At 42.7% G+C, this 21223-nt stretch overlaps 1 protein-coding gene across 1 annotated transcript; it reads right to left on the minus strand.

Moving 5' to 3' along the window:
* Positions 1-2551: 2551 nt before the first annotated feature.
* LOC143114603 (flavin-containing monooxygenase 5-like) lies at positions 2552-14923 on the minus strand. Its single transcript, XM_076276285.1, has 8 exons — positions 14783-14923; positions 14353-14518; positions 13968-14110; positions 13460-13659; positions 12860-12995; positions 11813-12032; positions 3065-3137; positions 2552-2957 (listed from the first exon to the last, which is right to left on the minus strand). Exons 1-8 carry the CDS (start codon positions 14906-14908, stop codon positions 2552-2554), a joined length of 1470 nt encoding a protein of 489 aa, XP_076132400.1. The 5' UTR covers positions 14909-14923.
* Between the last annotated feature and the right edge of the window lie 6300 nt (positions 14924-21223).

Below are 21223 nucleotides of genomic sequence, written 5' to 3' on the forward strand. Positions count from 1 at the left end.
ACCTAAGAAACAAAGAATAAATTATTTACTTTTTTGATTAGATTTCTCTTAGCAAAAAGAAGTTCATGAAGTGTACTGTTGGTCTACTTATTTTGAACTAAGTATACGTATAGATTACTTTTTGTGTACTGATCAGAGATACATTATACCTCACTTATACTAATAAGTATACTTAAAGGTTTAAGTATATCTAGCGTATACTTGGTACTTATACTTAAATATACTATACTGATGGAAAAGTCTAAGTATATTTACTTGTACTTGTAGCCAGAGACTGATCTTTGAGAGACTGCATGTGTCACGCCTGTAACCAGGTTCTCAACTGGCCACACCCCCTCCGAACTCTCCTTTCACTCACATTCACTGCTCCTATTCCCCCAATTACTGGTCATTGTTACCTCCTGATCACTGTCACCTGTGCCTCCTGATCACTGTCACCCGTCCGGTAAAAAAAATATTTTTACTAAGGATATACTTTGAGTATACTATCATGAACATGAGAAATTGGGCTAGAAATATATATCAGCCCAGCTCCTCCTGACACAACACTTAACCCCAAAAGTGCTCCCGGTGTTCCAGTTGGCACCCTGCATGGCAGCTTACACCACTGGTGTGTGTATTACAGTCTATAAATAAGTAATATAAATGCAATCTATTAGTAAACAGTATACTATAATGAACTAAAAGATGTGCTAGAAGTATAACTAGTATCTTATCTTATCTTATCTTATATAAATATAACTAGTATCTTCACTAATTTACTTACAGTATAGTTCTCAGTACTTAAGAGTTTACTATTATAAACTGAAAGTGGGCCAATTTAGTCTGAAAAAGTGTACAACATCTAGCTTTCCAAAAACGGGAGATTTATTTTTTTTTTTTTTGGGGGGGGGGGGGGTGGGGGGGGGGTCAGTGTTTATACTGGATCTGTGGTTGCCTATTTAATACGTTTCATACACGTGTTTCAACACTGCATTTCGGTCGTTGCTTTTACCTTACCATTACCTTGCCATGCCAGTTATGTGTAGCCTATCCACCAGCTGCCTGCCTGCAGCCTACTTCCAAAACTCCAAAGCTGCTTGCTGTCAGATTTGGTTCCGAGGGCACAAGTTCAGTGTATCAACAACACTCAATAACAGTTTATGTGATGTGTTAATCAATTAAATTCCCAACAATTTCACAACAGCTAGTTCTGGAGTAGGCCATTCAACTAGCCCGCTTGCTTATGACGAGACCCGCTTCCTTATTTGGGTTTTGGGTTGCCAGGTTTTAGCCTATGACAAAACGGTTGAAATTGAAACTAAGTGACTGTGTATGTGTAGGGTGTATTTCATACACAATCTGGCAACCTGAATGGATCAATGATTTTAAAATGAAGTTTGATGGCCATGCTAATTACGGGAGTTTTCCGGGAGAAATAACAAAACGGGAAGGTGCTGGGAGATGACCTTGACATACAGGAGAACCCGGGAAAAACGGGAGTGTTGACAGGTATGTGCACAACTTTACAAGTACATACACTTACTTCCTAAAGTAAACTTGGGAATTATACTTCAACTGCACTTCAGTTAACTTGATAAAATTAACTTTAAAGGAACCATATGTAAGATTGTGGCCAAAACTGGTACTGCAATCACTTTTAATTACAAATTACTGTAGAGCGGTGTATCCCCTCCCCCTCCCCCCTGACTCGAGGTTGCCAACCCAGATGCCGAAACACTACTGACTTTGTGATTACTAGATAGGTGGAGGGTCAGGCCAAAACACAACATGCCATGACAAAACACAACAACATCAGTTAAGGGCTGCAACTTCACTTTTTAAATGACAATATCCTGGCCGGACTCCTGTTGTCAGTGATATAAGTATTTGAAATGAACATGATTTCTTAATGTCTAGTGACATATCAGGGCCATTTTATGATTAATTGAAATACATTTCTTACATACGGTTCCTTTAAGTATACTTAATGGGGCAGCCGTGGCCCACTGGTTAGCACTCTGGACTTGTAACTGAAGGGTTGCCGGTTTGAGCCCCGACCAGTGGGCCGTGGCTGAAGTGCCCTTGAGCAAGGCACCTAACCCCTCACTGCTCCCCAAGCGCCGCTGTTGAAGCAGGCAGCTCACTGCACCGGGATTAGTGTGTGCTTCACCTCACTGTGTGCTGAGTGTGTTTCACCGATTGGGTTAAATGCAGAGACCAAATTTCCCTCACGGGATCAAAAAAGTATATATACTTATACTTATACTACTGTACCTGGTTCACATGGTTAACATGATTCACAAAAAATAATCAGTTCAAATTGCACATGAATTGGGGAGGTTTTGCCAGACATACCTAAACAATAACTTTATTCTTCCAAATGCATACATTTCACATTGCATCAGAGGCCTCTTACGTAAGTAATGGAAATCTGCAAGACAATATTATGCCTCAAACTAAATTGGTTATTTACAATACACTGATTTAGTCTGTGCGGCAATAACGTAGCAATTTGTTTTAGGCTAGCAGTGTTGTGTTGTTCATTTTTGTTTCATTCATGGCTGTGGGCTCAGATCTTCTGGGGAGTGACCATTGAGATGAGGTTGTTGAACATTGCAGGAGGGTGCTTGTGGAGGTAGTAAGCTGCTGATGCTCCAACCACGCTGACCAGGCTCAGTTTGAACACACGGGCAGCCAGGGACGTCTTGTTGGAGTCATCCACCGGCCGGGTCTTCAGGGGCTGGAACATGCGGTCGAACTGGGTGAAGATGGCCTGGCGGGCCCCGGACCACTTCCCTGGGCCCATGATGCGGTACTGGTATGAGCTGACTGGACCCCACAGGACCTTCTTGAACAGCGGGTAGTCGCTGAAGAAGAGCCAGGGCAGACTAGGTCTCACGCCGATCTCTCCAGCAATGTCATCCATGTAGGACACAAAGTCCACCTGAAGTGGGGACTGCTTGGAGCAGATGTAGCTGTAGTGGACGGCAGAATTAAAACGTGAGTGTGAGTAGTTGTTTTTCTAATACTAAAACTTGTTATTCTGTATTTGAATAGAATAGGCAGGTATGAGTGCTCCTACTTTTTGTCTATGTCCTTGGTGTCATTTTCAACAGCTTTCATCATCACCTCAGGACTGGGAAGCTTCTTTAGCCCTTTAGAAAAAATATAGGAAAATTATAAAGTGAACCCCAGTGAACCCTCATGTAACGGGAGAGAACGTGACTGTAGTGGTTGGCTGACGTCACTGCCTAGCAACCAGGGCAGTTTACAAACAGAGGAGACGTGAAGCTACACGGTTTTTAACAGTCGGGTAAAAAGTTACTAAAAGTAAGAAGTTACTAAACAAACTACGGATCATTAACAGTTCAGAACAAGAGGGTCACACAGTCACGGAGGTCGATAGTCTCGTTTCAGTAGGATTCAGTTGAGTCGACATCGCGGAGTTTAATCCGGACGTGACAGTTCTTGTCTGAGCGAAACTAACGTTAAACTAACGTTAACGTTATTTGGTAGCTGGAACTGGAGCTAACTGTTAATGCTTGGCGTAGCTAAGTTAATAGGAGAGCCGTCGTATACCCCCAGGAGTTATAGACGTCAGTCCTAGGAGCTGTTTATATTACTGTCAATAGACAGACAGAGAACGGACAGAGAAGACGGAGTTTTGCCACAGTGACACTACAACTTGGTGGAGCCTTGAGTGTAACCGCTAGACTGGAAGCTAACCGCGCGCAGCTAGATTTCCACAATTCAACGGCCATTCCCTGGGCAACGGAGCTTCGCGTTTCCCTGCCAACCAGTGACCACTCTCCGCTGCAGGACCTGCCAAGAGGTGTAACCGTGTTTATTTTATATCGCTAAGGAAAAGGTACTGTACATTCTCTTACATTCTTCAGCGATTGGATTAACAAGGAGGATTTTTGAAAGACAAGGATTTTAAAACACTTGCAGGAGCAGGCTTTCCCAATTGAAAAGCCTGTCCTCTCGGGCTGAATCGATATTGATGGACTTGTGTCACACAGCGCCCTAGAAGTGAACTTTTTATAATATTGTCAACTGGTATTCGAATTGTATTTATACGTGATATTTATTCTATTTAAATGGTATTTATTCTAAGTGATTATCTTACTTAAATTATATTTATTGCTGTTGGTATCTATTCAATTGAACGGAAAGCTTATTTATTCAATTTTGTGGTTGAAATTATCCAATGGTTTACTGCTGTCAATTGTAAAGACAATTGAATGGAAGTTTATAGCAGTTTGATGATACATTGTAGCATACAGAATGTTAGTGAATGGGATCCCATCTATGTTATTGTGTGTGATACTTCATTTTGATATTTTACTAATTTAATTGAAACTTTATTGAACATTTTGAGACTTACTTATTTAATAATACATTTCCATTTAATATATTGAAACTGGTCCTGTCTATTTTCTGGTCTACATAATGGGTAATATCACAGTGGGTCCGCAGATCACCATTATTATCCTCACCCAGACGGTAGGTTCATTATAGCCACGCACTATCAGGGGACACACTTTCTAGTTTATCTCACGGTTACATTTGGCGTCACGAAACAGTACGAGTGTGCATAGTTAGTGGTTGTGGTTATGACAGAGCATTCCAACTCCGAGCCAGACAGTCCAAAGATGTCTGAATTAGAAGACCTGCGGAAAGAATTTGTAGAATTGCAGAGGAGGCTGGCGGAACAGGCAGGTGCACTGCAGCAGGCACGGACTGAACAACAGGAGGCCCTCTCATTAGCTAAACTTGTGATTGAGCAGCAGGCAAAGGCTCAGACTACAGTCTACATCCCACGTGAACGTAAGCTTCCAGACTTTGGAGGAAAGCCTACAAAAGTTGGTGATTTGACTATTGAAGAATGGGTAGCTGCCATGAAATCTGCTTTTCAAGTGATGAGAGTCCCGGAGGAAGATCGTGCTGAGCTAGTCAAACAACATCTGAAGGATGAGGCTAAATCCACAGTGAAGTTTCTGCTCCCAGGTGGAAAACAATCAGCCAGAGACATCTTTGATACTCTTTTAGACACATATGGTGACAAAGTTCCAGTGGGGACCAGACTGAGAGAGTTTTACGACAGAAAACAGCAGCCTGGAGAAATGTTACGGCCCTATGCCTATGACCTACAAGAGAGGTTAAGCCGCATTTCACGCAGAGACCCAGATCGAATCCCCAATGCAGATGCTGTGCTGAAAGAACAGTTGGTGCTTGGCCTGAGGGACGACTTTCTAAGGCGTGAAATGAAGAAAAGGCTTAAAGAAGAACGGGGCCTTTCCTTCATTGACTTAATGCAATCTGCAATCACCTGGTCTGAAGAAGAAGAGGTGCAAACCTCCACCTGTTCAACAACAGGGCCTCGTCCTAGAGTAGCCATGCACGCCGCAACAGCCGCAGATAGCGCTGCTTCACCTCTGACAATGGAAGCACTGAGCGATGCTATAAAGAAGATAACAGCCCGCCAGGACGAGTTGTATGAAGCGTTTCAAAGCACTAACCGGAGCTACTCTGCTGGACATCTCCCAAAAAGGACTCCGCTTAAAGATCATGAAGGACAGTACATCTGCTATGTCTGTGGCGAGTCTGGGCACACCAAGAAATGGTGTCCATAGAGGGGAACTAGGGCGAGGGCTCCTACATCCAGACAACCCGGCTCTGACAGGTCAACACCTGGACCGAGTTCTGCAGAGACAGCTCCACGGTCTTCTGGGCCACCCATGATTGGCAGTCAGACAGCAGCGTGTGTCACAGACACTGTAGACAAGGTTCTGAAGGAAAGTGCTTTTGGCGATTGCTGGACAGTGGAGCTGACCATATGTGGAGTGAAGACCACCTGTCTGTGGGATACAGGATCAGAAGTAACCACCATCACTGAATCCCACTTCAGAAAGCATTTCGGAGAAGAAGAGCTGGTGTCTGCACAGTGGGTGGAGTTGACTGCTGCAAATGGGCTCGATATTCCAGTGCTGGGGTGCCTTGAAGCTGACGTTGAATGTTTTGGGAAGCCAGTCTGCCGAACCTGCGTCTTCGTGTTGAAGGACAGCCACCCCGATACGAGGCGGATGAATGGACTCCCAGGTATCGTGGGGATGAATGTGATAAATGACCTCGCAGCCCTGCCAGCAGGATTTGGAATGAAGAAAATGGGACGATACTGCCCTCACACCCAAGAAGCTGGTATCCGACAAGTGCTTGCAAGGGCTAAGAGAGAGGCTGAATTGGCAGGCCCAGATGGCAAAATTGGCTATGTTCGAGTTGCCGGCCGACAGACTGTTGTTATTCCCCCACACAGCGAGAGGATAATCGAGGGCTGGTGTAGGGTGTCCCCTAAAATACAGTGCCAAGTGCTAGTGGAGCCTACACCCCGGGCGAATGTCAAGAAAGGTCTTTTAGTTGCCAACATCCTTGCTAACACTGCGGATGGCAAGGTCCCAGTACGGTTGATGAACTCAAGCCCGAAAGCCATAAGGCTAACACCCAGGGCCAAGCTAGAGGTTGTGTGCAAACCGCAAAGAGTGTTTCCCAAAGAGCTGATGCAGTTTGAGGAGAAAGAGGGGGTAATGCACGTTCGGCAGATTGCACACAGAGACTCCACTGTGACAACAAAAGCTGACATTATGCCAGTGCCAGTGCAAGTAGACCTCGAGAAACTCACTCCTCCACAGCGTCTGCGTCTGAGTGCTTTGCTGGAAAAATATAAGGATGTGTTCTCCAGTAATGAGAATGATTATGGTTACACGACAACAGTGACACACAGAATCCCCACTGGAGAAGCACCACCCATCAAGCAGAGACACAGGCGAATCCCACCACAGATCTATCAAGAGTTTAAAAGGCACGTACAAGACCTGGTCAGCCGAGGGGTGTTACAAGAGAGCTGCAGCCCATGGGCGTCTCCTGCCGTCATAGTCATGAAGAAGGATGGAAGTGTTCGGTTTTGCTGTGACTACCGGAAACTTAACCTTGTCACATGTAAGGATGCATATCCGCTTCCACGAGTGGAGGAATCATTAGATGCTTTGGGCAAGGCTGAACTTTTCTCAACTCTTGACTTGACAGCTGGCTATTTTCAAGTGGCAATGAATGAGAAGGACAGGGAGAAGACTGCTGTCACCACACCCTTTGGCCTCTTCGAATGGACAAGGATGCCATTTGGCCTATGCAACGGCCCAGCAACGTTCCAGCGCCTCATGGGTGTCGTGCTGGGTGACCTGTCTTTCGACATCCTCCTGATTTATCTCGACGACATCATAATCTTTTCACAAGATTTTGAGGCCCACTGTGAAAGACTAGAGACAGTTTTTGAACGGTTGAGTCAGCATGGCCTGAAACTGAAGCCAAGTAAGTGTTTCTTGCTGAAGGCGGAAGTCCAGTTCCTGGGTCACGTAATTTCCGAAAAAGGCATCCAAGTGGACACAGAGAAAGTGAGAGCACTGGAAACGTGGCCTGTCCCTAAGTCTGTGAAGGAAGTCAGGCAGCTGATCGGATTTATGGGCTACTACAGACGGTTCGTCCCAAAGTTTGCCCATCTGGCTCAACCCCTACACTCTCTGATGGGGAAGGGTGGGAATGACAACAGAGGTAGAACCACTGACCCATTCAGGTGGACAGATGAATGTCAGACGGCCTTTGATGAGCTGAAACGCTGTCTTCTATCACCTCCGATCCTCGCCTATCCTGATTTCGCCCTCCCGTTCATTTTGACCACTGATGGGAGTTTGCAAGGGCTCGGGGCGGTGTTGAGTCAAAAGCAAAATGACACTGAACGTGTTATTGCATTCGCAAGTCGAGGCCTGAGGAGAACAGAGAAAAATGATAAAAACTACAGTGCTTTCAAATTGGAACTTCTTGCCTTGAAGTGGGCTGCAACGGAAAAATTCCGCGACTACCTGTTGTTTTCGAAGTTCACAGTCATCACTGACCACAACCCCCTACGGCATCTCGAGACAGCAAACCTCGGTGCAATGGAGCAGAGGTGGGCAGCCCAACTAGCTGAGTTTAATTTCGAAGTCTGTTACAAACCAGGCAGGCAGAACACCAATGCAGATGCCCTCTCGCGGATTCCTTGGGGGGAGGAACCAGAGAGTGAAGACTTGGGGAAGGACTTCATTAGACTTGGCCTGGAAGAGGTGCGAGCGAGTCTGTGGCCTGCCTCTGCCCATCAAGGTCCATTAACTACAGGAGCTGTGCATGCAGTTGTTAAGAAAGTGATCAGTGGCCAAAGTTGGAGTGAAATTGAAGAGGAGCAGAAAAGGGACCCAGTGATTGGACCTGTCTATAGAGCAGTGGAGAAAAAGAATCAACCAAAGCTCTCCGAACAGCGTGCTATGCCTCCAGCGGTCAGACGCCTGGTCAAGCAGTTTGAAAGGCTGAGCCTGAGAAGGGGTGTGCTGTTCAGACGGATTTACGACCCGAGAGATGGTGAAGAAGTTAACCAACTCCTAGTCCCTGAGTGTATGAGGCGACGGGTGTATGAGGCCGGACATGAACATGGAGGACATTTTGCCAGCAGGAGCACATTGGAGCTTCTCAGGAGGGAACACTACTGGCCAACAATGGCTCAAGACATCAAAGCCTGGGTGATGGAGTGTAGGCGGTGTGCTTTAGCAAAGGATGTCTTCCCCAGGAACCGTGCTCCCATGACATGCACAAACATCACTGCCCCTCTCGAGGTGCTTGCGATGGACTACACAATCCTGGAGGCATCAACTGGAGGCTATGAGAATGTCCTTGTCCTCACTGACATGTTCACCCGCTTCACAGTCGCCGTTCCAACTAAAGACCAGACCGCTAGGACGACGGCAAATGCCTTACTGAAGCACTGGTTTGTTTATTACGGCTGCCCAGCTCGCCTACACTCAGACCAAGGTCGAAGTTTTGAGGCCAAAGTCATTAAAGAGATCTGCAAAGTCTACAGTATTGGGAAGAGTAGAACAACCCCTTACCATCCGCAAGGCAACTCCCAGTGTGAGAGGTTTAACAGGACGATGCATGAGATGCTTAAGACACTCCCACCTGAGAAGAAAAGAAAATGGAGGGAACACTTACCGGAGTTAGTGCTTGCCTATAACAGCCATGTTCATTCGTCCACAGGCTACTCGCCTTTCTACTTGATGTTCGGGAGGGATGCTCGGTTGCCGATGGATGTCCTTGGTGGCAGGGACCTAGAGGAAGATGAGGCCAGTGAACTAGATGAGTGGGTCAAGTGTCACCACGACCGCCTGAGGACTGCTGTGGAGGTGGCAAAAGCAACAGCAGAAGACAACTCCAGAAGGCGGAAGAGAACATATGACCGAAAGTCCAGAGGTGCCCTTGTCCGGCCGGGGGACAGAGTGCTGCTGCGTAATCACAAACCTAGGGGTAGAAATAAGATACAAGATACCTGGGAAGCCTCACCCTATATAGTGATAGGACAAAGTAACTCAGACATACCAGTATACACCATACGTCCAGAGCAAGGAGGGACTCCAAAGGTTGTACATAGAGACCAGTTAAAGCACTGCACATTTGAAACAGTACCCGCCCAAACTTCTAGGCACATATCACAGGATCAGGCAGAAACTGACTCAGAGGATGGGAGCATTTTTATTGTTCCACCTACAGCACATACACCTGAGACACATTCAGGCGTGCCAGGTCCAGGGTTAGATGAGATAATACAAGGGAATGTTGAGGGGCCAGATAGTATGCCAGAGTCCAGTGATACAATGGAGTCAGATGACTCAGACAGTGACCAGCGGTCTAGGCGCCCTATTAGGAGCACTAGGGGTGTTTTACCCTCAAGGTATAGACAGTATATTATGGACTAGTGTCCAAACCCTGACTGTAAATAGGAAATGTGTGTGCTTGAAATGAATTTTCTGAATAATTAAAAAAAAAAAAAAAGTTTTTTTTATGTTTCTTTCTATTTGTGTTTTGGTGATAACTTAAACCGATGTGTTTTTCTGTTGCAGGGGCCTGCGGATGCAGAGGGGTCACTGGCATGGCAGGGTTTAGCAGGGGGGAATATGTAACGGGAGAGAACGTGACTGTAGTGGTTGGCTGACGTCACTGCCTAGCAACCAGGGCAGTTTACAAACAGAGGAGACGTGAAGCTACACGGTTTTTAACAGTCGGGTAAAAAGTTACTAAAAGTAAGAAGTTACTAAACAAACTACGGATCATTAACAGTTCAGAACAAGAGGGTCACACAGTCACGGAGGTCGATAGTCTCGTTTCAGTAGGATTCAGTTGAGTCGACGTCGCGGAGTTTAATCCGGACGTGACAGTTCTTGTCTGAGCGAAACTAACGTTAAACTAACGTTAACGTTATTTGGTAGCTGGAACTGGAGCTAACTGTTAATGCTTGGCGTAGCTAAGTTAATAGGAGAGCCGTCGTATACCCCCAGGAGTTATAGACGTCAGTCCTAGGAGCTGTTTATATTACTGTCAATAGACAGACAGAGAACGGACAGAGAAGACGGAGTTTTGCCACAGTGACACTACAACTTGGTGGAGCCTTGAGTGTAACCGCTAGCCTGGAAGCTAACCGCGCGCAGCTAGATTTCCACAATTCAACGGCCATTCCCTGGGCAACGGAGCTTCGTGTTTCCCTGCCAACCAGTGACCACTCTCCGCTGCAGGACCTGCCAAGAGGTGTAGCCGTGTTTATTTTATATCGCTAAGGAAAAGGTACTGTACATTCTCTTACATTCTTCAGCGATTGGATTAACAAGGAGGATTTTTGAAAGACAAGGATTTTAAAACACTTGCAGGAGCAGGCTTTCCCAATTGAAAAGCCTGTCCTCTCGGGCTGAATCGATATTGATGGACTTGTGTCACACAGCGCCCTAGAAGTGAACTTTTTATAATATTGTCAACTGGTATTCGAATTGTATTTATACGTGATATTTATTCTATTTAAATGGTATTTATTCTAAGTGATTATCTTACTTAAATTATATTTATTGCTGTTGGTATCTATTCAATTGAACGGAAAGCTTATTTATTCAATTTTGTGGTTGAAATTATCCAATGGTTTACTGCTGTCAATTGTAAAGACAATTGAATGGAAGTTTATAGCAGTTTGATGATACATTGTAGCATACAGAATGTTAGTGAATGGGATCCCATCTATGTTATTGTGTGTGATACTTCATTTTGATATTTTACTAATTTAATTGAAACTTTATTGAACATTTTGAGACTTACTTATTTAATAATACATTTCCATTTAATATATTGAAACTGGTCCTGTCTATTTTCTGGTCTACATAATGGGTAATATCACAGTGGGTCCGCAGATCACCATTATTATCCTCACCCAGACGGTAGGTTCATTATAGCCACGCACTATCAGGGGACACACTTTCTAGTTTATCTCACGGTTACACTCAGAAGCACTGAGCAAAGTAATAACTGCTTTGTTTAACAAGAGTGCAGCTCTCTGTACTGATCACAAGATGGCGCTGAAGGGAAAATGCATCACAGGGCAGCAGCCTTATTGCAACGCACTTTGGGCACTTATCAGGCATCTATTTTGGGGAGAACTGCACATGCGCAAGGCTTCACAACACCTACCTCACTCCAGCGGCGAGATCACAATCACAACACATACTCTTATTGGTACGGTGTATTCACATGTCGACTTTTGGCCGCATTAGGGGCAGGAGACAACTGCCATATTGGCATTACGAACTAACCCCATGCATTTCTATAAGGGATTTTTTAGAGTACTGTGTCTTCTCATTAGAAAGTCTCTGCCTCTGCCCACTGTCATGTGAGGAGCGTCATGATCAAAGCCAGACAGAGCTCCCTTCAGCCGTACCTTTAAAGACCCGTGTGACCCAGCGAGACTGCATCTCAGCCTGGGGCATGATGGCTCCCAGGGCATGGATGAAGCCAACCACGGCCAGGGTTGGGTGCTCCAGGCTGGGAGGGAACACGTGCTTGTACAGGCCTATCCTGTGGCCGGACTTCTTCTTGATTGATGCCGGCAGGAAGGGGAAGTCGTAGCTGTAGCCTGTGGCAAACACGATCACATCCACCTGGTTGACCGAGAGGCAAGGGACCAGAATATAAATATTACATTCATATGCATTTGCATTCATATGCCGGTACATTCATTACGTAAGGGATAATGTATAGAACGCCGGTCATTACTGTGAAAATAAGTCCCGACAGGGCGAACCGGACCCCGACGCACAGCGGAGGGGTCTTGTTCCGCCCTGAAGGGACTTATTTTCACAGTAATGACTGGCGTTCTATACATTATCCCGCTTATTATACGGCTACTTGCCAAAACTAAATAATAAACTCCCCACGATATCACTTTAGCCTACATAACCTAGCCTATTTGTTACCGTTCATCGTGGCATTTGCTGAGAAACAAATAGTTCGCAACAACACACGCTGCTGAACTTGAATCAAACATTCTTTAGAACACAGCTGATCAACCGTCTGCTTTCACATTTGAATGAAGTTCCAGTCCTTGCGTAGTGATATGAAAGACGTATCAGAAGCACAAAACCCATTGCCATTGACAGCGGTAATTATATGTTTGCAGCGGTAATTACATGAATATATCTTAGGCCTACCGCTAGAACTTTGGGAAATCCCATTCAAGTCAATGGAGCGTTCTACTAGCATTGTGAAGAGCCGTATAATAAATTCATGTATTTATTGGTAACATGGCAGAGTGCAGCTGCATCAAGACACATTTTTTTTTTTAAAACGCTGCAAGCAACCTGAGTTTCATTGAACAAGACAAGAAATTAATATCATAGCAGAAGCATGGAATTCTAAAAAGTTTATTTAAAAACATTAATTTATATTCACATATATATAATATAACAATAAAATAAGACATGCTCACCTTCTCAACCTCAGTGCCATCCTCAAACACCAGTGTGGAGCCACGGACCTCCCTCACATTGGGTTTGACCACCACGGACCCGGCCAGTATCCTTAAGGGCAGGTCGTCATTGATAACAGGGATCTGGCTGAACAGTCTGATGGAATGACAAATGATTCAAAGTGAAATTACGACCGGATTCTTATTCTTCGCCCTGTTTGTGTTACACTGGTGCTTATTGTATTGTATACATTTTGCATGCCCATTTCAGTAGTGGGTGTTTAAAAATGTAGCTTCTTGGTGTGAAGGCATTAAGGTTGGCAGGCAATTCATTTTCTTTGCGATGTTACTTCACAGTGCAATCAGAGTATATTTTGTATCAGCGTTTTGACATACAAGGAAGTATAATGAAGTACAGTCATGGACACAACAAGGTTACAGCAGCAGTGTCATACAGTGAGAAGACTGAAGACTCCAGTCAGTCTGTCATATCATATAAGCCCTCCACCTGTGAGTGCTGATTACTCATCCTGGCCATTGTGTTTGTTCATACCTGTGTTTTGTTCGTACCTGTGTTTTGTTCTTACCTGTGTTTCGTTCGTACCTGTGTCTTGTTCGTACCTGTGTTTTGGCTTCAGAGCATACATGGTGTGGTCATACAACAAGTTCAGCTTCTTCTCGCCGAACCAGTTCAGGAACCTCATGGGCATGATCTGGAAGAGGATGTGGACGAAACGTGTGTTGTATTTCATGTCCACAGGCAGTCCGTTGTCGGACACCTGGCGGATCACCCAGGCCCCACGACGGGTGCTGATATACACCTGAGCACAAAAGGATGGAAAAAGCCGACGGTCGTTAGAACCAAACTAGTGGTAGTTCATAGCAGAATCATCACAACGATCATCCTGTGTAAACAGCAAATCTTTATTTCTTAATGACTAAGCAGCAGATCATGTGCCATTGGTGGCAGCTCATACATGACATGATACAAAGATTACGATCATTTCATGTAAAGAATTTACACTGATTCCGGATCACCAGTAGTGTCAATATTCTTCCCTATGGTTGCATAATATATTTTACAAGTAATACTATTATCAAGAATTATTTAATAATGATCTAAGTTCACCTCTTCAGCCACTCGGCTAGATTCCACTGCGATGTCTCCCCCAGAATTCCCAATCCCGATCACCACAATCCTCTTCCCTGCAAGGTCCTCTGGACCTTTGTAGTCCCAGCTATGGAAGTACTTCCCTTCAAAGGACTCTATACCTGCAAAGCAAAGGAATGCATGTTGTTAGTAAAACGTACTTACTCTCATAGAAGCTTAAAGATTATGATATCCAACAAATGATTTGAATCCAAGTGATTGGTATGCTGTGAAAACCATGCTGAGATATACTCTGGCAGTGACTTGTTTTAATCAATTCTTCCCAGAAAGATCCATATAAACAGTGCACAATCAATTTCTTATCTACCGATTCACTCCAGCAAACCATCCAGCCTCTGCTCACCTGGGAAGTCATGTAGGGGGATGTGGGGGTAGGTGTAGTGGCCGGAGCAGACCATCACTGCATCAAAGACGTGTCTCTCCTCCTGACCGTCCCTGTTCTCAGTCACCAACTCCCACTGACCTGAAAGTGAGAAGTCAGGCCTCTGCCTCACATTCTTTACTGAGGTCTAAACACACACACAGACACACACACACACACACACACACACACACACACACACACACACACACACACACACACACACACATTCACAGAGAGAGAGAGAGAGAGAGAGAGAGAGAGAGAGAGAGAGAGATTGGTTATTCTCTTATAAGGCTTGATTCAGTATTTAGTACTATTAAGCTAAATTTGCAGTTAACTATTTTAATTTAAGTGACCTTCTCACAGGTCCCCTCAAATGCTTTGTAGAAAAACGGTAACCTTTGCTTACCTGGAAGCGAATGCGCTGGAGGAGCTTGAAGTGCTCGGCATAGAGGCGGAAGTATTTCAGGATTTTGGAATGGTGCATGTAGTTGGGGTAGTCAGCAGGGATGGGGAAGTCGCTGTAGCACATCATCTCCTTGGAGATATTAATGGTCAGGGAGCGGTAGATGCTCGCTCTGTTAGGCTCAGACACTTCCTGTGGGGACCAGTTGTGTGTTAATTTAGTACAACAGCCAAAAGTCCCTCATGTTGAAGTATTTTAAAACAACATTATGCAAGAATTTGCCACTTTTTGACATGTTTTTTTTGTATCAGCTAGTTTTGGTTTCATCTTAAAATGTAAAATGAATTTTCACGGTATATGGTCATGTGTGACAGATAAATGTGTGTAGTTCCCACCAGCCTTTTTGGATAAGCACTATGTAGTACTGTGTTTTGGGTAGGAACACAATGCAAAAATGAAAGAAAGCCTTTCACTATACTGACTTTATTGCCAAAAGACATCAATGAGCATGTCAGCAAGCTTCAAGCAACGCCAAGAAGGCGGGTGCATTCGTTTTCAAGGTTTTGCTGACATTTTAGGTATCTGCTAGCTCTTTAATTTTAGACATTATTACACGATTAATCTCATAAATCAAGAAGAATAGACATATTTTACTTGCCTTGAACTTCCACAGTCCCCCCATGTCATCGCTGCTCTCGAAGCAGGTGGGCTCCAGACCTTCATCCAGGCAGCTCTTGATGCAGGCCAGCCCAGAGGGACCTGCCCCGATCACGGCTACTCTGCGCACCATGCTGTCTGTAGGGAGAGGAACCACTAGTCAGTCAGATGGTCTCGGGGACTAGCCAACATATAGGAAATGTAAGCTTTAAAATCGTTGAATAGACACGTGAGACGTGGCACAGGAGAAAGAAGAGTAAAAATTAACAGATACCTGATTTAATTGATACCAGATATAACAGATTAGAATATGGGTTATAGCCTACTGATAATTTAGCTGCTCTGTTACTGGAAGTCTGATTGAACGTTTAAGGGGATCCAGTCATACAGTATATGGGAGCTGATTTCATTACCTAGCCAAGATGAAGCCAAGACATGTTTTGCACACGTGTATATCAGCTGAAGGACAACATTTCAATATTGCTGGACTATGCTGTGGTCATTTCTGGTCAAATGATTGTTTTTCTGCATGACTTGCTTTTATCTATTATCCTTAGCCAAGACATGTTTTGCACACATATATATTTTGCACCCCCTACCAAGTATCTACTTGCAAGTACATTTCTGACATTACCTGCTACACCTTAAAGCAACACCAAAGAACTTTCCCTCTGTCGCACGCACGCTATTTGTTTATCCAGCACCGGCTTTGCAAATAACGATGTCCACAGACAAGGTGGAATATTTTGCATGACTTATAAAAGTACGATGTATTGTGACATCAGATGCAAGTCAGATTTGTAGTTTCTTATTTCTCATTCCATCGAACTACAGATAGCGGATCTGACCCGATCTTGCAAACGTACATAGTGCGGTTAGCCTATAGCCGATATAGAGGGCCACTAAGCGAATGCAGAATTGCCGTTCACCCTGTTACGAGTTGATGAACCACTAAAACGATTTTGGAAACATTATTTTAAGGTATAAAAAACTCTTTGATGTTGCTTTAAGTCTCCATACTAATACATACCATTACTTAGCATATAGCCTACTTTATACTTCATGGACCCGTACGTATTAAATATATTTAATATATATAGGCTATATCAGACATGCCTTTTTACAACACAGACAACTTTATGTTTTACAAAATTGCTTATTACAATTTAATTTGAGAAAGATAAATCTGTCATATTTCAATTAAATGCATCGTGATCACTAAAATAGACTATGCAAATATGTTTCCCAGAATATAGTACTGTAAAACAACTACATTCAATAGAAAATCTGCCAACATTGAATATGTCTCCTATCCAAGTTAGTTTGGTAGCTGACATACCTTCCAGTTAGGGGTAGTGTTCGTCTCGACCAGAGAGGAAGAACTCCCCTTCAGCTGGGTTTTATACCATGCCAGGCTGCAACATATTGTTAATGATTTCCAAGGAAGGCATGTATCAAACCCTCTAGTGTCTACCAAGATCACATGGTTTAACCACAGAGTAAAGGGTAATTAGATTTGGGCCCAAAAAGGGTGGAGTACTTGCTTTACGCTAAGGCATCTGAGAATGGGTAGATGTCCATTATCAAGCCTTAGGTGAAGTTCATGAAAGGCATCAGTTGCAATTTAATATGTGTATTTGTGCAAAATCTATGGAGTAAAACTTGTGTCACCTTAAACCGAATTTGAATATGAATTTGAATATACATTTGAGCAATTGTATTGTAAAAACGAATTTGAATAGTATATGTTGAAACTGAATTCATTAGATTGGAACTGAATGCCAGTCAACTTGAAATTGAATATAATATTTTGAAATTGAACTCATTTGCTCTGATACATAAATTATCCTGACTGAAAATTTCGCTCTTGGAATAATTTTCACATTCAGTTCTCACAATTCAGTTTCAAAACGTGAAATTCAATTTCAGTCTACTGAGACAAAAACAGCTGGTAGCTAAGGAAGAGCAATTGAGTGCAGAGCTATTGTGATCACGTGACTAGTGCCGAGCGCGAAGCAAAGAGCATAGCACCCTCTTAGCGAGCTGTCTCCTGAACCCACTGATCTATAAAGATTAAGAACCCACTGATCTTTATCAGTGCCTGAACCTCCTTACAGTGTCGGACAGAAAAAGAAGAGATGGAAGCGACTGGCACATCTGAAAACCTCCAAGTAAGTTGATATCATATGGCATGTCTGTTAACGTTACTTTATATGTACGTGAATATAATGTACATTATGCTAGCGCTGGCTGGCTAGCCAGCATAGTTTCATCGACTAGCAGCTAAGTTAAAGTTTTTTTCCATAGTTCAGAACCAGTTAGCAGCTAGGCTACTATAACGTTACTCTTTGATAGAACAATATGATTGGTCATTGTCATATCATTGTGCCTTTTAGGCCTGTAAGAACACGTTACAATCTCTGGTTAAACTGTAACATTCATGGAGCAAAACTGGATATATCCCCCTAGTTAAGCTTTTTTCATCGTTGTGTTGTCTGTTAGCTGATGCTACATGGGGCCATTTTTTGGGCAATGCTGCCGTGCCGTGATGTTGCTAGGCAACTGGATTGCAATAACTTTGTTAGCAAATGGTAGCTAGCTTCTAATAGAACTAGTTTCAAACTGAATATGTTTTATATCGATAATATGATCAAGACTCAAGAGACCCTAGTTTAACAGTATTTCTACAGGCTGATTTATGCTTCTTTATCGACTCCATGCAGATTTTGTAAAAGTTATTGAGAAATAGACACAGTATATTACAGTAACCTAACTAGTAATACTTTAACCGTGTGTTGTCTTGATACATCTGTTTCAGTCATTTGTGTGTAGATTGCAAATCATGTGTTGTATGACGATAGAAATGTCCTTGGTTCTTAATTAACTCATTGTATTGACCAAGTCATGTGTGTGTGCAGAGAAGGTGTAATGATATAGTATGATGTATACGATGCAAGGTATGAATGTGTGTGTGAGAAACAACTGATTGTCTCTTAGGTGCACAGACTGTATCCTGATTGCCTGATGCTTATGAGACCTCTTTGCACAGAGATGAATAAACTATTAACGAGAAAGACTCACAGTAGACCTTTAAGCTAAACACTGATTGTTTGTTGGTTTTATTTTCATAGGTTGACAGGCCTCAATGAACAGTGGACAGTGAGATAGACTGAGGACAATGGACCTTTGGACTTGCACCGACCAGACATGGACACCGAAACTTGATTTCTCTTAATGAATATCTTTGCTAGATGAAACACATATTGTAAAACACTAATAAACATGTCCACTGTTGTTTTCTCTGGAATTTATTTGTTTGCCATTGGTGGTGAAGGATTTCCAAATGGATTTCCAAATGTATGGGCAATCTAAATTTTACAGTTTATGTGTGTAATCAGCTGATATTAGATATGATGCAATTGCAAAATCATGTAGGTTTATCCTTTGCAACATAAGGAAGATCAGACCTTATTTGACACAGGATTCCACACAACTTCTTGTTCAGGCCATGGTCATCTCCAAGCTGGACTATTGTAAGTTACTATTAGCAGGCTTACCTGCTTGTGTAGTAAGATTGTTACAGCTGATTCAGAATGCTGCAGCACGCCTGGTCTTTAATCAGCCAAAGAGGACATATGTAACTCCTCTCCTAGTTACTCTCCATTGGCTCCCTATAGTAGCCAGAATTAAATTTTAATCTCTCACTTTGGCCTATAGGACACTGACCAGATCTGCTCCTTGTTATTTTAATTCAATGATCAAGACGTACAATCCCAACTGCCCACTGCGGCCTTCTGAAGAGCGTCTGTTGTGTCGACCAGTCATAGGTCAAATTCAAGACTTTTCCTCATTGGTTCCATGTTGGTGGAATGAGTTGCTCTGTTCCTGTGATAGTTTTGGGTCTTTTAACAGGGGTCTAAAGACACATGCACTTAGTTCATTAACACTTATGGTTTGTATAGTATTGTTTTATTTTCATTAGGCTGTTGATTAATTTTACATTGTTGTTTATTATTGATATTCTCCATAATGTTACCATGCTATTGTTATTTTTATTATATTATTGACTGAATGTACATTATTGTTTATTATTGCTATTTTCCCTTTTTTCTCATTGTTTGTGTCATTAGGCTATTGATTGAATTGACATGGTTGTTTATTATTGCTATTCTCTTTATTATAGTCTGACCAACATCTTAATTTGTTCCCTGTTAAATTTTAAGTATATATATATACATCGATGTTTGATTGCTAGCTGGGTGGTTCTTTATTTCAAGGATTGAAATTTTTTATTTGTTTAAAATTACAAAAACGGTAGGTAAGTAGGCTAGCAGCTACATCGATGTTTGATGGCTGGGTAGCCTAGGCTAGTTCTGTATTTCAAGGCTTGACAAGCTTGTTTGAAATAATACTGCAACAGATGTTTTATTTGTTTAAAATTATATAAACGGTAGGTAAGACAGTAGGCCTACAATCGGAATGTGTTTTATGAATCGTGCAGATCTAATAACCGTGCAAACCAGGTGCCCACACTATGCTCTTTGCTTCGCGCTCGGCACTAGTCACGTGATCACAATAGCTCTGCACTCGATTGCTCTTCCTTAGCTACCAGCTGTTTTTGTCTCAGTAGACTGAAATTGAATTTCACGTTTTGAAACTGAATTGTGAGAACTGAATGTGAAAATTCCAAGAGCGAAATTTTCAGTCAGGATAATTTATGTATCAGAGCAAATGAGTTCAATTTCAAAATATTATATTCAATTTCAAGTTGACTGGGATTCAGTTCCAATCTAATGAATTCAGTTTCAACATATACTATTCAAATTCGTTTTTCCTATACAATTGCTCAAATGTATATTCAAATTCATATTCAAATTCGGTTTAAGGTGACACAAGTTTTACTCCATAAAAATCACACCTTTTGATTCTGATTGCATTATGTGAGTAAAAATATAGCATACAAAAGTGAGACAAGATCCTGTCACAATAAGTGCAATCAAGATACAGAGTTTAATTTGGCTGTATGAGAGAGGCAGTACAGATATCATACAAGGTCATGAAGTAGGAATGTAGTGAGAAACAAGGGCGTCGTAGTGGGGGGACATTCATTTTAATCATCACCCCAGCCTTTGATCATGCCAAACCTTTTGTCAACCAAACTGCTCTTGTGACCTTTGTCAATCAAATGCTCACATGACCCATTGTAACTTAGACAATCATGAGAACCACATGAGGACACATGATGACAATTAATCATTTGATGATGAGTCCTTTCCTCTTGACACAATCAAAGAAGGTGGACTATGCTTTAAATGCAGAGGGAAGACACTGCTCTGGAGGTTCAGTCGGCCGCCGCGGTGAGCTATGCTGGCCTCCGAGCTCATATGCTGGCCTCCGAGCTCGTAGTTCTAACACCATTGTTAACCAATAAATGTTTCACCCTGTTTTCAGTTTTCAAACCTGCCTCTGTCTGCTTGCACTCAATTTTTCTTGCAACAGGAACATACTTTAGTGTCAAAGTGACGTGACATGACAAATGTAGAACATTAAATCACATATTGGAATATGGGACATAATGCTCTATTCCACTTTCTCTCAATTAACATGATAATCAAAACACCAAAATTAAAATGGTTGCATTTATTACAACAGTGATTCTACAGGTGAATCTAAAATTGTTTGAGCATATCATGGATAAGTTCAATTTCTGTTTTTTTCCTGTAATATATTTCAAAAAGTGAAACTTTCATATAATCTAGATTCATTACACATAATGTGAATTATTTG

Source organism: Alosa pseudoharengus, unplaced genomic scaffold (genome assembly GCF_046254945.1).
Source record: "Alosa pseudoharengus isolate Yale_2024_CS ecotype anadromous, Long Island Sound unplaced genomic scaffold, YU_APseudo_1.1 YU_APseudo_1.1_scf_11, whole genome shotgun sequence".
In the NCBI taxonomy this organism is placed as follows: domain Eukaryota; kingdom Metazoa; phylum Chordata; class Actinopteri; order Clupeiformes; family Clupeidae; genus Alosa; species Alosa pseudoharengus.